Source organism: Lepisosteus oculatus, chromosome 6 (genome assembly GCF_040954835.1).
Source record: "Lepisosteus oculatus isolate fLepOcu1 chromosome 6, fLepOcu1.hap2, whole genome shotgun sequence".
NCBI classification, from domain to species: domain Eukaryota; kingdom Metazoa; phylum Chordata; class Actinopteri; order Semionotiformes; family Lepisosteidae; genus Lepisosteus; species Lepisosteus oculatus.
In genome coordinates, this window is record NC_090701.1 from 54510820 (window position 1) to 54527894 (window position 17075).

At 40.9% G+C, this 17075-nt stretch overlaps 1 protein-coding gene across 1 annotated transcript in view; it reads left to right on the plus strand.

The window, feature by feature from the left end:
• Positions 1-606: 606 nt before the first annotated feature.
• The window catches only part of LOC102685401 (hypoxanthine-guanine phosphoribosyltransferase), a 37425-nt gene continuing 20956 nt past the window's right edge, over positions 607-17075 (plus strand). Inside the window, exons 1-3 of the mRNA XM_069191590.1 lie at positions 607-896; positions 3486-3592; positions 4714-4897. Of these exons, the coding sequence (XP_069047691.1) occupies positions 846-896; positions 3486-3592; positions 4714-4897 (342 nt within the window). The 5' untranslated portion in view covers positions 607-845. The remainder of the gene's footprint in view (positions 897-3485; positions 3593-4713; positions 4898-17075) is intronic.

Here is a 17075-nt window from a genome sequence, read left to right on the forward strand (position 1 = left end):
GTAAGTTACAAAATCTAATTAGCCTTCTGTTCACGGTATCCTGGGGATAGTTTACGGAGCAGGTTTTGGACTTTTTTAGCTATTTTAGCTTGCGATTGCAGGGATACAGCCTTGTTCACGTTTCAAATGGGGGATCTATAATAAATATTATGTCCTTCTAGGACTATGTAGAGACTATTTGTCTGAATATAAAAACTGAAAATAATTGAAAGATCTTCTGAACATGCGGTTTAAACTGAACCTCTCTCTCCTGATAGTTTGCTTGTTTTAAAAAACTCTCAAGGAGAGCTTTGTCCACGGATCAGCTTAAAGAGCCGATACTGTATGAATTAGCAAGTATGTGCGACATCTCCTAGATACGAAAGCCCTTGCCACCACGTAATTTTCACACATACGTTCATCCGGGGGGATAATATTGAATCGTGTTTCAAGTCATAAGTCACGGTATTCTAACGTCGTTAGAAGTTTAAAAGCTAAAACTAGAAATCAAACGTACAAACAACAAAATATACGTAATCAGGCACTTTAATAATTGTAAATGCTTTGCGCTGGTTTAATACTCCTGCAATGACGCTTTTCTGTCACGCCTCGTGTCGCTGCTCAAAGGAGCCCAAAAGCAATTCCTTTGTGTTGAGTAAAATACTTAACATCTGCGCAAAGTAGAAGTAAATGAGAGCAAAGGGGGTTATTAAACTTTTCCCCCGCAGCCGACATCTGATCTGTCGCAGCAGTAGGCGGAGAGCTGCAGTCCCTTCCCCTCCCCCGTCTGCCGTCTTTGATTCACTTTCAGAAGTCCTGCATCCCTTCAAGTTTGCGGGATACCTGACAGGTCGTGCGAAACCAACATGGCAGACAGCGGTTCACCCGAAAGTGTGGAACAAGACGCAGGCATTGTGGTAACTATTGATCACCGACTACTCTATTATGCAAAATATTTTTTTCCTGAACGAAAAAAAGTTTCCGTTTCATAACTCTTCTTATCCGTAAGAAAACCTCTACTTGTAATTCGGATTTCTTAATCTGCAGTATGATGTGCTTTTAAACCACATTCCTTTCCTTTGAGATGTGGTCAACTTTTTTCAAGTTTGCAGAATACCGTCGTACGACGCCGCAAAGCCTACTTGAGGAATAATAAGATACACGTGGTTAACTGGGAGCAGCTGACCGCTGCAAAACCGATCAAACTTTTAACTAAAGTTAAGACTCTGGAAAGCAAGCAAGCAAGTAACGTTTTGTGTGCGATGAGGGTAAAACAGTATTCGTATTCACAACGAAGACTTTAAATCCTCGCAAACGCAATTGGAAGTGACAGCCGTGTGGTATGCAGCGATGTGATATCGTTTTAAAAGTTGAGACCAAGATTGTCAGTCAATCCAAATCGGGGGGGAGCTTAGATAAAATTTAAAATGCATGCACGTGATGCTACACTGAACCTGAAATGTGAAAAATGGAAGCTGTTGATATGTTGTAATGTACAGGGGTCAAGAAAAAAAAACATTGTTCGGTGTTGTAACTTAACGTTCTTAGTGGCCGTCTATAACGGTGCGTTTCTCCCTGTGTGTGTTGTGGACACTGGTCAGAATGTTAGAAATTAATGTTACTTAACATTAACGAACTTCTTGAATAGGCATTGCATGAACCCCATTAGATTGTTCAACGTTTGTAGTCCTATCCATCCCACTTTTACAGCAGGATCACCTTCAACTGCAGTTGGGATGGGGAAGTGGAGTGTGGGATCAGAGCTGTGTTCCACTGGCCATCTGTAGGCTGGTGATCTGGAGTCCTGCCTGCAGAAGGAGAGAGAGGTCTTGCACCACTCAGCCCAGTCATTCCTTGAGTGCTACTGGGAAAGTAATTCTGGACCAGTTAATGTACAGTAGCCTCTGACTCTCTTCACAACCTTGACCAACTGCCTAAAGATGATTCATCACTCACAACGTTCAAACTGACAACATAAGTACATTTCTGAATGCATGTTCATACTAAATCAAACACTGTAAATGTAATCCACACATTTTATCAGGTTGTTCTTCTAGACACATCCTTGATTGCCTTTTTGTATTCCATGAAACCGAGCACAGTGCAAAACACTTAGTACATCATGGGGTAAATAAGAGAACTGAAATAAAGTGCAAGGTCAAAGAATCCCACCCTCAACAGCTCCAGAAAAAAATTGATAGATTTGATACAATCTTTCAAAATTGGTGTCCCATCAGTAGGAGGATAGGCTCAAATGGGTGAGATTCAAACAGATATGCATTTGCCAACTAATCAATTCAGTAGATTCAGCTCTTATTGAGCTCCATATGAACAGCAGCACAATCCTGGATCTGCCTCTTAGAGCAGACAGGATTTCTCCACTCTTGCATACAGTAAGGCTCAGAAAGGAGATCAGTTTACACTTCGAGTGGTTGTCCTGTTCTTGATATGTAACAGAAGTTCTGTTTGTCCTGTTGCCTGCAGCTCTTTGAGGTTTTGTCCTGTTTTAGGACATGCTTGTTGTGGGTGTTTGGCAACGCCTCAGCCATCTCTATCAGGAATTACTCTTATCCTTTCTGCAATACGATTGAGTAGTAATATTGAAGTGCTGGATATGTGCAATATATAGGAGTCCCACTTCAGAAACATGATGTTGGGTGAAACAGCCTTATCAGCAGTATGATTAGAACAGATGAAATATTGAAAAGACCTTGCCATCCCTTCTGTGAAGCATATAAACAGTTTTATATGGACCAGAAGATGCAGAACTGTAGGAAAGTTTCCCCAGTATATTCTTGTTCAAAACAAGAACCTCATTTGTTTGCCTGCAAAGTTCACAAAAGGTTAATGTACTGCATGCATGAAACTCAATGATCAATAGGTTAAGAAGGCATAAAAAAACTGAAAACTCAGTGTTCTTGACTGGATATCACAGTCTCTAGAACAGGACACTCCTTCCCTGAGCCTGGAGAGCCTCATTGCAGTTAATCTTACAGGCGAGATTGAAAACAATCTGCAAGCTATTGATGGAATAAGCATGCAATGTTTTGAGTTAAAGGAACTCTGGTGCTTGGAGACTGAAAGACTTACTGATTTCACTTCTCATTTAGTAAATAACTGGTTTATTTAATCACAGTTGGGTTGTTCTAGGTCTGTATTGAATGGGAAGAGTTGAAGGCAGATCACACAACCTGGGGAAACTGGACAGATGTGCATGGAGGCATGGACAGTAACTGCTCACAAGGCTACAGAACCCTCCTCCTTGACTATCAAAGCACTGTACAATAAATACAGTGTACAGTATGCATTTATACATACAATATTGAAACTCTTAAGGGTTACATTTTTGATTTGGTGTTGTAAAAACTGCCAAATACATAGCTGAAATTCCATGTTAAATCCTTAGTGCTTCATTCAAAAAAGCAATTATAAAAGTGCTGCTTCATTCAGGTGGAAAAGTCCCTAATCTTTAATAAGCTAATGAGTTGATTAATATTTTCTTTCAGATCAAAGATGATTTTGCAGGCTACAGCTTGGATCTGTTCTCCTATCCAGAGCACTACTTTGAAGATTTAGCATGCGTCTACATACCACATGGAGTAATCATGGATAGGTAAGGTTTCATTTCAAATTCACCATGCTTAAATAACTTGAGCAATACAGAAAGTTAAATTCTTACTTTGATATACACCTTCAGAAAAAACATACAAGAGATATGCTCCAAAACAATATTGGAGAACTTGTTGATTTTGCACATTTAGCATATTCATTCACAGAGTGATTTCTATTAATACTAAATTTTTGTGAAAAAATAGTAACATTACACAAGAAAGTCATATCAGGTTAAATGTTTTTGGAAGAATTTGAGAATTCAAAAACAATGTTGTGACATGGTATAATAGGATCTTTAAAAATAGGTGGGTCCAGGCCAACAGATACACCAAACAACTAAAGTTCAAAACAGCAGTGCTCTTTTATTTACAGTGCATGATATGACAAAACACCACAAACAAAATAAATACCAAAACAAAAGCCTAAGATCCTTTTTAAAAGCCAACTAACCTCCTCACAACTTTCCAGATTACCACTGCCAGGCTGCTAAACTGTTTACCAACTTCAAAACTCAGTTTCCAACAGACTCTTATCAAAATTGAGGACTCCCTCTGCAAATCTTCACAAACAAGCACTTCTAAAGTTTTCAGAACTCACAATTTCATGTTCCTCAGTCAGTCAAGTCTTTCTCACATTCTTCTGGTGAGCATATACAGCAGAAGATCTGACCTGTGACTCCATACTGCAGATTGACCAGCAAGCCATACACCCTCCACTTCCTGGTTTTTAAACTGTCTCCTGACCAATTAGTGTTGAGCAATTGGTCAGGTGACTTAGAGCAGCGGCTCATTCTCCCAGAGACTTCTGGGGAATGTAGTCCAGACACAGAAATACTCTAATAATAATAATATTGTATGCAAACAAATTTTAGCACCATCTGTTTTAATGTTTTAAATTATGAAATTCAGTACAGTGTTTCAAGCACTGAATACTAGATTAAGTGCACAATATAGGTGCAGAAAAGAACACCTTAACAAACAATATTAGTTATATTCAATAAATTCATTCATTACCCAGTGTCAGATATACTGTATGTTGTAAATGTATTTGTGCTGCTGTATAAGGTTTTGTTTTTGCTCCCCATGTGTTTCAGTCCTGTGATGTTTTAAATCTGATTGGCAGGACTGAGCGCCTGGCCAGAAACATCATGGATGACATCGGCGGTCATGACATTGTTGTCCTCTGTGTCCTGAAAGGAGGCTATAAGTTCTGCGCTGACCTGGTCGAATTCATCAAAGTCCTCAGCCGAAGCTCTGACAAATCCCTTCTGATGAGAGTCAATTTCATCAGACTAAAAAGCTACTGTGTAAGTACAAATCAGAACAGTTTATTACTTTCACATCTGCACCATGCTGCCTGTGGTCATTTTCTCGATATTCTCTTCAGAAAACAAAATGTAGAAAGAAATGTCCACAAATGCATGAAACACACAAGACAGGCAATTTTTAAAAACAATATTTTTACCTGTTGAGGCAATTGGCATACAATAGTGATTTTATTGTTACAGTAGTAACACATTTTGCGGATTTAAGTGAAGATGGCATTTACATCAAAATTCAAAATCAAAATCAGCAAAGGTGTACTGTATGTGTTGCAGAAGAACACATTTTATATCAAAAGACATAAATACTCTTGAGTGCCTTTGTTGCATAAGCACTAAATCACACCAGTTGAGAGGACTGTTGACTGGGAACAGATGGTAATTTAAACTGTTGAATATCAAGCCTGGTGAAAATCGTGTAAGAAAAATACAGAAGGTTGTCCAGATGTTCTGCTTATCCAGAGAACAATACCTCTAAACACTTGATGAGTTGGTGACAAGGTGAAGTCACATCAGGAGATCAGGCATTCGATCAAAGACCCCTTCAGTGATGAATCGCTTTTTGTCAGCAAGTGTGGAGAACACATGCAGAACACTTCACTCATTGTTGTGCACAACAGGCCAGCCAATTGGAAGTTCGGTGATGGTTTTGGCAGGAGCCTGTAGTCTTCACAGAACTCCACCTGTAAGGACTGATGGCAGCCAGACTGCACGGTGTTCTACTGAACAAGTCCTGGGACCTCACTTGCTGTGTGCCTGGCAGGCACATCCTGATCAAGCAACATTCCAGCAGGCCAGCATGTATTCTTTGTGCTACTTGAGTAACTACAGCCTAGACAGCAAACCTGCTAGGTTTATTTGCACAAGCAGTAGATGCATTGAAAACGTGCCACATGGTGTGAATGGATTTCGAGAAAGCCTTTGGTAAGGTTCCATTTCAAATGTGAATTCTAAAATTGAAAGCTGTAGGAACCCAAGGTAATAAGAGGTTTAAGGCAGCAGTGTGGAGGAGGAGTTAGGGCTTTGGACTCAGAACTGGGAGACTTGTGTGTTGAAATCCTGGGTGAGGCACTACTCCAGGGAACAGGTTCGAATGTCTGTTGTTATACGTAAAACTGTCACCGAAATAAACTGATAATCATGTGTATGTAGAGGTTGAAACCTGGATAATGGGTAGAAATTTCATCTAGGACTAAATATATACAAAGGGTTATGGTGATCAAACTTCTGAGCTGATTGTTCGGATCCGTCATGAAATGGTCAAGAATCTATAGTATAATTGATAAGGTATTAGTACCCAAGTGATCAATGTGAGTTGAAAGTCCTCTTTTCTTCTGTCTTTTATAAGTGTATATACCATAAAAAGATAGCACTGGTAGATGAAAGACTACCATTTGAAATGAGCTAGCTGTACAAAAACTAACAGATGTATTGATGTCAGAAACACACCAGGATCAATGATAATAATAATTGCTTACACTTACATAGCACTTCTCGGGACACTCCACTCAAAGCAGTTACAGGTAATGGGGATTCCCCTCCACCAGCACCAACGTGCAGCCCCACCTGGATGATGCAACAGCAGCCATAGTGCACTAGTACACTACCAACACACCAGCTCTCTCCCATCTCTGAACTGAACTGACTGAACTGCTGATAAACCTGTTCAGCAGAGAACAAAAATGTTTAAGAGAATTTATTCAACTATACATGGATCTTGGGATGTATGATCCTAAGGTTTTGGGTTAACCCAGGAAACTTTCACACTGAGCAGTGAAACAAGAACACAGCTTATAGTTTCATTAAACTTCTACACTATCACACAAGCAGAAGCAAGCTGCATGACCTTGCAGGTCAAGGGCCAATGGGAAATCTAGCCATGACACCAGGGTTACACCCCTACTCTTTTCAAGAAACACCCTGGGATTTTTAATGACCACAGAGAGTCAGGAGCTTGGTTTTACATCTCATCCAAAGGACGGCCCTGTTTACAGTATAGTGTCCACGTCACTATACTGGGGCAGTAGGACCCACACTGACTGCAGGGTGAGCACCCCCAGCTGGCTCTACTAACACCTCTTCCAGCAGCAGCCTTAGTTTTTCCCCGGAGGTCTCCCATGCAGGTACTGACCAGGCTCACACCTGCTGAGCTTCAGTGGGCTGCTAGTGGTGAGCTGCAGAGTGACATGGCTGCTGGCTGAACAGATGATGCTGAATATCAGTTAATACAAAATAGTTCGTAGGACCCTTACATTTTTGCAATGTGTTAGATATGTCAATGGGCTTTCATTTTCACTGAAAATATGTGGTATACATATGCACCTTAGAAGTATTCCGCTGCTGGAGCACAGAGCAGAGAGCACAGAGCAGTGCTGCGGTGAGCTGTCAGGTCAAAACTCAAATGCAGAAGTTTGGGATTCTCCAGGAGATCCCGGAATGGCAAGTTCGCAACGCAGCAGAGCTGGTAGACTGGAGAGCGGCTGGCATCTGAGGGAAGGTGAGAAATGGCAGAGGAGTGATGCTGGGGAGCAGCAGGCAGCTGGGGCAGCTGGAGAACTGCTGCCCAGGGTAGCCTGAGGAGAAAAGGTCTCTGCCAGATTGGTGCTTTAAGATTGAAATGATTATTAAGCGGTCCAAAGGTGAACAGAGAGCTAGTTAGTCTGGTGGCTCAGGGATTCTCCGTGTCAGAGCACTGGTCTAGCGGCGAGGTGAGCCTTGAATAGGCTCTGATTAATTGGCGGGCTACCTTAAGGAATTAAACAAAAAATTAAACATCAGTGCTGAAAACTGAAGTAAAACCAATTAACTGAGGAAAAAAAAAGTCAGAAGAGCAAGAAGGGGAAAGCGTGGCCAGATGAGATTTGAGCCCAGGTCTTCACAGTGTGAAGGCTAGTCTCTCATCTTACTGTGCCATTGCTTCAGCCGGGAGCCAGCAGCGCCTCTGAGCCTGATAAAGAGCTCGTCAGCAGTGACGTCACCTTTAACAACAGTAAAATCTACCTGCACTGAAATGTACCTGAGAGCTCAATCTCACTGGCTGCAGTTCCTGTCAAGCGCAAGACCTCACCTGACATGAGTCTGATTCTGCCTAGAAGCCTAGATGACTCAGATCCACGATCAGCCGGTCTGGCCTGTTTCTGACGGGGGGGGCGTGTGTTCCCCGGGAGGAGTTCCCTCAGCTGCAGCTCGGTAGAGCAGGAGGAGAGGTGAGCTGCCAGCCCTCACCTTGGTGGCCCCTCCCTCCCGGGGCAGGTTGTGGAGGGCGACGTCACTGCTGACGAGCTCTTTATCAGGCTCAGAGACGCTGCTGGCTTCCAGCTGAAGCAGTGGTGCGATAAGATGAGAGACTAGCCTTCACACTGTGAAGACCTGGGCTCAAATCTCATCTGGCCACACTCTCCCCTTCTTGCTGCTGGGAGTTTTAAAAAAAAGTTTTACTTCAGTTTTAAGCTATGATGTTCATTTTTTTTTTATTCCTTAAGATAGCCAGCTATGTGGGTTTCTGAAATTGACCACTGTGAAATTCTATACAGTATGTACGTATGGAACTTTATATTTTAATTAGTATCCTGAATTCAATTCTTAAAGAAACGCGTTTTCTCTAACAAAAACTTAAAGAAACAATTCTCAATACCTCATTTAATTCATTTAGAAAACAGACACCGTAGTACACAATTCTTTGGGAAATTCTCCATAATATAATTATTCCTATTTTATTATTTTATGTTATTTTCTCCTAATGGTCAAATACATCACATTCCTGTCAGATTCCAGGCATTGCAACAATCTTTTTATTTGGAATTTTAAAAATATTGTGAGAGACCTATTTTGAATCAGAGGTGTTGTTCTCCAGGTGAAGCAAAGGAAAACCCCTTATTGTTGAGCAAATGAAAGCAGTGATGGACAACACCAGTTGTCAAAGGGAAGAGTCCTGCAAGTGTTACTTCTCAACCTCAGCGCAAGGGCTCAGGGTTGATCAGATTACTTATTCAGAGAAAATCAGGTTTCACTGCAGCCTTCAAGGTTTGAAGTCAGCTTGACCTTAAAAGTGTATTCTAACAAGTGGTATACTCATCATCACTGTCAAGGGGTCGCTACAGTATACTTGTTTGTAAATAAAACCTCAGGTGAGTTATATGAGACAGCCATGGGCTAAAATGTTCTGAAAATGTAATGAAATGACTGGTGTGTGTGTCATACGAAAACTTTCTCTGCTAAATAGAATAAAAAAAAACCCTTTTCTTCATTTGATTAAAACTCGTTAGCTAGTAATGGCTGACGTGCCTGAGATTTCATCAGCCTTGTCCAAAAGGATCACCAGAGCCAAGTTGCCAGTGATTTTTTGTGGGGGTACTAATGGTTGTGTGGTGTACAGAAAAATGTAGTCATATTTGTAACCGAGGGATGTGAAAGTCAAAGGGAAATGTGCTAAAGGCACTTCACCCCTGTTCCACTCCTTTTTAATGTGGCATGTAAGCCACCTTTTTCAGTACTGGCCCCAAATTGTCTTTTTATTCGTCGGTTCTGCTGCTGTGTACTGAGGAGCTTTGTGTGTGAGGTTCACCTGTTGGCAGTCATGCAGCAGAACTCAACTCTTGTCTCTGACTATAGTTGAAAGGCTGGTCATCACATTCCCAGTTTTGATTCCTGCAAAGCCTGGTCATTGCAGTCATTTCCAGAATTGATCACTGCAATGCCCGACATGCTGGGGTATCTAAATCCTCACTGACTCTGACTGACAGTATGTCCAGAATTCGGCAGCTAGAATCCTTACCAGATCGTATGCACATTACTCCTATCCTGGAGTCCTTGCACTGGCTTCCTGTCAGATTTCATGTCAACTTCAAAATCCTCATGCTCACCTATGAGGCTATTCGTGGCTTGATGAGTTTCTGACTCATTGTCTTCCTATCCCCACCTCGCAGCCTTCGTTTGTCTGGCTGACTTTCTTTACTATTACTTTCTGATATGTTTGTGCTGTCTCTGCACATTATAGTAGAGAAGATAATGCTTTAATGAGTTTTGTAAGTTTGACGTAGCCTGTATAATCTCACTTAAATAGCACTTTAATTAGTTTTCTTTGTTAAATCTCTAGAGGAATGGCTTTGATCTGCTTTCGAGGTCCTGCACTCTGTATTCCTTAAAACCAAATAGGAAAGGAAAGGCAGGTAAAAGACAGGGACACCTTGAGGGGATCGGTATGGAATGAAGCAGGTAATAGATAAAACTGAGGCTTAGGCAGGAAGGTAGTGTACGTCACTGCTGTGATGCTAAAGGCTAAGGATTAAACAATAACCAAGTGGAAGCTGGCACATATTAAAAATAGAGAGCTAACTGAAGGGGGGTGTTTGTATTATCAGTTAATACAAAATAGTTCGTAGGACCCTCACATTTTTGCAATGTGTTAGATATGTCAATGGGCTTTCATTTTCACTGAAAATATGTGGTATACATATGCACCTTAGAAGTATTCCGCTGCTGGAGCACAGAGCAGAGAGCACAGAGCAGTGCTGCGGTGAGCTGTCAGGTCAAAACTCAAATGCAGAAGTTTGGGATTCTCCAGGAGATCCCGGAATGGCAAGTTCGCAACGCAGCAGAGCTGGTAGACTGGAGAGCGGCTGGCATCTGAGGGAAGGTGAGAAATGGCAGAGCAGTGATGCTGGGGAGCAGCAGGCAGCTGGGGCAGCTGGAGAACTACTGCCCAGGTTAGCCTGAGGAGAAAAGGTCTCTGCCAGATTGGTGCTTTAAGATTGAAATGATTATTAAGCGGTCCAAAGGTGAACAGAGAGCTAGTTAGTCTGGTGGCTCAGGGATTCTCCGTGTCAGAGCACTGGTCTAGCGGCGAGGTGAGCCTTGAATAGGCTCTGATTAATTGGCGGGCTACCTTAAGGAATTAAACAAAAAATTAAACATCAGTGCTGAAAACTGAAGTAAAACCAATTAACTGAGGAAAAAAAAAAGTCAGAAGAGCAAGAAGGGGAAAGCGTGGCCAGATGAGATTTGAGCCCAGGTCTTCACAGTGTGAAGGCTAGTCTCTCATCTTACTGTGCCATTGCTTCAGCCGGGAGCCAGCGGCGCCTCTGAGCCCGATAAAGAGCTCGTCAGCAGTGACGTCACCTTTAACACCAGTAAAATCTACCTTCACTGAAATGTACCTGAGAGCTCAATCTCACTGGCTGCAGTTCCTGTCAAGCGCAAGACCTCACCTGACATGAGTCTGATTCTGCCTAGAAGCCTAGATGACTCAGATCCACGATCAGCCGGTCTGGCCTGTTTCTGACGGGGGGGGCGTGTGTTCCCCGGGAGGAGTTCCCTCAGCTGCAGCTCGGTAGAGCAGGAGGAGAGGTGAGCTGCCAGCCCTCACCTTGTTGGCCCCTCCCTCCCGGGGCAGGTTGTCGAGGGCGACGTCACTGCGGAGGAGCTCTTTATCAGGCTCAGAGACGCTGCTGGCTCCCAGCTGAAGCAGTGGTGCGATAAGATGAGAGACTAGCCTTCACACTATGAAGACCTGGGCTCAAATCTCATCTGGCCACGCTTTCCCCTTCTTGCTGCTGGGAGCTTTAAAAAAAAGTTTTACTTCAGTTTTAAGCTATGATGTTCATTTTTGTTTATTCCTTAAGATAGCCAGCTATGTGGGTTTCTGAAACTGACCACTGTGAAATTCTATACAGTATGTACGTATGGAACTTTATATTTTAATTAGTATCCTGAATTCAATTCTTAAAGAAACGCGTTTTCTCTAACAAAAACTTAAAGAAACAATACTCAATACCTCATTTAATTAATTTAGAAAACAGACACCGTAGTACACAATTCTTTGGGAAATTCTCCATAATATAATTATTCCTATTTTATTATTTTATGTTATTTTCTCCTAATGGTCAAATACATCACATTCCTGTCAGATTCCAGGCATTGCAACAATCTTTTTATTTGGAATTTAAAAAATATTGTGAGAGACCTATTTTGAATCAGAGGTGTTGTTCTCCAGGTGAAGCAAAGGAAAACCCCTTATTGTTGAGCAAATGAAAGCAGTGATGGACAACACCAGTTGTCAAAGGGAAGAGTCCTGCAAGTTTTACTTCTCGACCTCAGCGCAAGGGATCGGAGTTGATCAGATTACTTATTCAGAGAAAATCAGGTTTCACTGCAGCCTTTAAGGTTTGAAGTCAGCTTGACCTTAAAAGTGTATTCTAACAAGTGGTATACTCATCATCACTGTCAAGGGGTCGGTACAGTAAACTTGTTTGTAAATAAAACCTCAGATGAGTTATATGAGACAGCCACGGCCTAAAATGTTTTGAAAATGTAATGAAATGACTGTTGTGTGTGTCATACGAAAACTTTCTCTGCTAAATAGAATAAAAAAAAACCTTTTCTTCATTTGATTTAAACTCGTTAGCTAGTAATGGCTGACGTGCCTGAGAATTCATCAGCCTTGTCCAAAAGGATCACCAGAGCCAAGTTGCCAGTGATTTTATGTGGGGGTACTAATGGTTGTGTGCCGTACAGAAAAATGTAGTCATATTTGTAACCGAGGGATGTGAAAGTCAAAGGGAAATGTGCTAAAGGCACTTCACCCCTGTTCGACTCCTTTTTAATGTGGCATGTAAGCCACCTTTTTCAGTACTGGCCCCAAATTGTCTTTTTATTCGTCGGTTCTGCTGCTGTGTACTGAGGAGCTTTGTGTGTGAGGTTCACCTGTTGGCAGTCATGCAGCAGAACTTATTAAGCAGCTCTTGGCTTGACTCATTTTAGAACAAAGAGGACTTAGATGCTGTGTTCCAGCTGGAGGGAAAGGCTGAGGGCTCTTTTCATTTCGTGCCCTGAAAGGGATTTTATGTCCTTTATTCCTTTTTTTATTTTTCAGGCAGCCTGGGTTGAAATGCTCTTTGTTCCTCTCCGTTTAGAAAAGAAAAACAAAAGGGCATCAAGCCACTTTATGGTACAATTTTGTCTTTTAAACAGAAAGATTTCCAATCTATACGGGATCTTGTAGTGGCTGCGTGGAGCTTCGTGTTTACCCTGGAGGAAGAAACATGTTGTGCATGTTGCTGCAATAAAGGAAAGAAAGACTGTGAGGGCTGGGTGAATAATTACAGGCAGTTAGACTAGTCTTAGCATGCAAAATAAGACTCAAGCCTCCATAGAAATACTTGCTTTGTGTTCCCTGAGGAAACATGGAATGGATTTGACCCTAAGGTGAATCCAGAGTGTCTTACCTAAGGAAAATAGTTTTTGAATGATCTTTTCCTCTCTGAAGAGTCATTCTTGCTGTATTTTTTCTTTTTTTTAATATTGCTTGATGTTGGTCTTCACACACACCTGCGTTTACTCCTGGAAGCCCGTTTTGTCGTCTTTGGTTTTACGGAAATGACAAGCTTGCCAATGGATCTGGCATAACTCCTTGTTCTTCGTTTAAAACCTGGTCTGACAGCTTTTAGAAAGGCCTCCCTGGTATGGAAAAGACTAGGCCTTGAACGCCCTTCAGCTTTAGGGTTCTTTCAGAGTTTATTTTAATGGTCAATTCCTTACTATAACACTGAAGTTAAAAAATGAATAAACCTCACTTTTTCTCCTTTGATTTGTAACCGTTTTCTTTGTGAGTTTAATATTGTGTTCTATATATTTATCAAAATGAACTGTACATTATGATGTCCTATTTTGTTTAATTACAAATTGTTATTTGTTTTAAACAAAACTCGAATGTTCCAACTTAACACGTTTGTGCATGCAAGATGTTAAATGTCAGCACAAATGGCAGGTCAAAATATAATAACTGAATTATGCTTATTATTACATACGCTGTGGCAAACCTGAGTTAGTTCAGGGGCACAAACTTACTTTGACAGTTACCTGAAAGGATGTTGTCTGTGAACAGTGGTTGAAATGATTTCGGAATAAATACACCTGACACTGTGAGGTCCCTCAATCAAGTAGTGAATTTCAAACAAAGAAAATTTGTGGTAAGATTAGAAATTTTCTATCAACAACCCCCAAACAACTTGAAAGAGTTTGAGTAAGTTTGCAAAAATGGATGTATAAAAATTGCACCATCCTGGTGTGCAAACTGGGTAGAGACTTACCTAAAAGACTCACAGCAGCAATTGCTGTCAAAGATGCTTCTACCAGGATAAGGTTTTGACTCAAAGAGATAAATACTTTTGCAGTCAACATATTGTAATATATATTGTCATAGTATAGCCAGACTACGTCCTATGTTGTCTCTGACTATAGCTGAAAGGCTGGTCATCACATTCCCAGTATTGATTCCTGCTAAGGCTGGTCATTGCAGTCATTTCCAGAATTGATCACTGCAATGCCCTACATGCTGGGGTATCTAAATCCTCACTGACTCTGACTGACAGTATGTCCAGAATTCGGCAGCTAGAATCCTTACCAGATCGTATGCACATTACTCCTATCCTGGAGTCCTTGCACTGGCTTCCTGTCAGATTTCATGTCAACTTCAAAATCCTCATGCTCACCTATGAGGCTCTTCATGGCTTGATGAGTTTCTGACTCATTGTCTTCCTATCCCCACCTCGCAGCCTTCGTTTGTCTGGCTGACTTTCTTTACTATTACTTTCTGATATGTTTGTGCTGTCTCTGCACATTATAGTAGAGAAGATAATGCTTTAATGAGTTTTGTAAGTTTGACGTAGCCTGTATTATCTCACTTAAATAGCATTTTAATTAGTTTTCTTTGTTAAATCTCTAGAGGAATGGCTTTGATCTGCTTTCGAGGTCCTGCACTCTGTATTCCTTAAAACCAAATAGGAAAGGAAAGGCAGGTAAAAGACAGGGACACCTTGAGGCGATCGGTATGGAATGAAGCAGGTAATAGCTAAAACTGAGGCTTAGGCAGGAAGGTACTGTACGTCACTGCTGTGATGCTAAAGGCTAAGGATTAAACAAAAACCAAGTGGAAGCTGGCACATATTAAAAATAGAGAGCTAACTGAAGGGGGGTGTTTGTAATACCGGGCATTCGTCCGATTGTGATCAGGGGACAAAATCAGTAGGTTTTGCATTCTCTGATTTATGCATAACATCCTTCATATGAAACCGTGCTTAGCTGTCTGAAAGACTTCGGTAGACTTGAAACCCTCAAGAGCAGTCATTATGAGTGCCCCCGAGCTTGTGCACAAATTGGATCGATCCTTATAACCCTTTGGGAAGACTGTGATTAACAGTGATGTATTCTTAGCCAGATCTGCAAGCTCTTCTTTGTAAAGCAAATAATTAGATCTTGTTCATTCATAAACAAGTTAAAGGGCACAAGATGGGGTCAATATTGTAACTGTAGTGTGAAAGGCTATATGTGCCTTTTGTCCATTTTACAATGCATTAAATGTTAAATCATGTTGGATTACATGCTAAGAGCTAGTAGACAGGGTGAAAGGAGAAGTATCAATCATTTCAAAAGGAGTTTGATAATAATATGTAGTGTGTTTTTAATGGATCTACAGTGTCTTACTGTGATTTTTTTCAAATCTAATTTTGATCCCCTTTTGTTACACTGAATATTTCATGTTTGCATGGTTAATGCAAAAGTACGTCTTTGTAGTTTTTTGTTTTGCCTGTGACATGTATTTTTCATGACAAGTAAGACACCCTGAGTCACCCTGGGATTGAGTACAAGTGGCCCATGGATGTGAACGTCTCATACAGCTTGGAAGGGTTAAAAGCTATAGCAGCTACATTTGTTTTGAATCAGGTTCTATAGTTTCGTGAGAGTGCTATAATTTCAATAATGTGATGTGTCTTCATGCCTCATGACGTGAGTGCATGATCCTATTGATTATTGCTAGCTTTAGACCACAGCAGGCAGTCATCTTAAAGCAGTGTACAGCATGTCTCTATAGCATTAGTTGATAGCTCCATTAATTGTTGGGTTCTGTGATTCGTTCTGGACAGAGACTTAGCTTGAATGGACAGTTGCTAAATTAGCATTTTGATTCAAAGTGACTCCCCAGTGGAAAGGTCACACTGATTTCTGTTGGTTTACTATACTTCATCACTAGCCAGATTTAATTAAAGTTTGACTGGGTAGATTAATTTCACAAAGGTTCACAAAGTCAAGAGACCTTCTTGTATAATACATTGCATGGTGTGTTTTGCTTTGTAAAGTTTAAGAGTTTAGAAGATAGGCTGTCAATACATTGTATGTATTTGTATTCTGAATTAGAAACAAAATGCACTTTTAGTAATGGGCACTTATAAAAAGAAAATACAGTAGCAGATTTAACCCAATCCAAAGCCTTAAAAAGCTTTAAAGACCTTTTGTCTCAACACTGTGATCACCACATAATTTAAAAAAGGCTACAGAAAACAAGATTTTGTTGACTCAGAACGCATTTTGGCTGGTACTGCTATGCTTGCATACATTACAGATAAGTTCTTTTCACCATGGCAACACTAGTAAAAATGTTATTTGCCTGCTGTTTCTTCAGAGGTTGGTCAGTAACATTTGAAGTATTATTCAGGAGTTTTAAAAACATTAAAGACAGTCCAATCATTACACAATCCAAGTATTCACAAAAACACATGTACATTTAAGGAAATCAAGTCAAATTATTTTGGTTTTTGAGCTTCTGAATGCTAGAATGAAATTTAAAACCAAAAATTAAAATTAAAAGTTAAAATTCTTATTAATTAAATTAATAGAAATTCTTATTAATTCTGAACTCCTGTTAGCAATCTAGTTGAAAGGAAACTGAGTGTTTGGCTTGGCTAAATTATCTGTAGTATTATCAAACAGCCAGCAGGGGGCGGTTATTGTAAAAACACAATGGACACATCAAGGCAGACCTGATGTTCAGTAATATGTAATAATATTCTTACACTTAAATAGAACTTTTCTGAACACTCCACTTTAAAGCTCTTTACAGGTAATGGGGACTCCCCTCCACCACCACCAGCGTGCAGCCCCACCTGAATGATGCACCAGAACGCTCCCCACACACCAGCTCTCAGTGGGGAGGAGAGAAGAGTGATGAAGCCAGTTCAGAGATGGGGATTATAAGGAGGCCATGATTGGTAGAGGCCAATGGGAAATCTGGCCAGGACACCAGGTTAACACCCCTACTCTTTTGAGAAATTCCCTGGGAATGACCACAGAGAAGGATGGTGCCTTTTTACAGTGTAGTGTCCCATTCGCT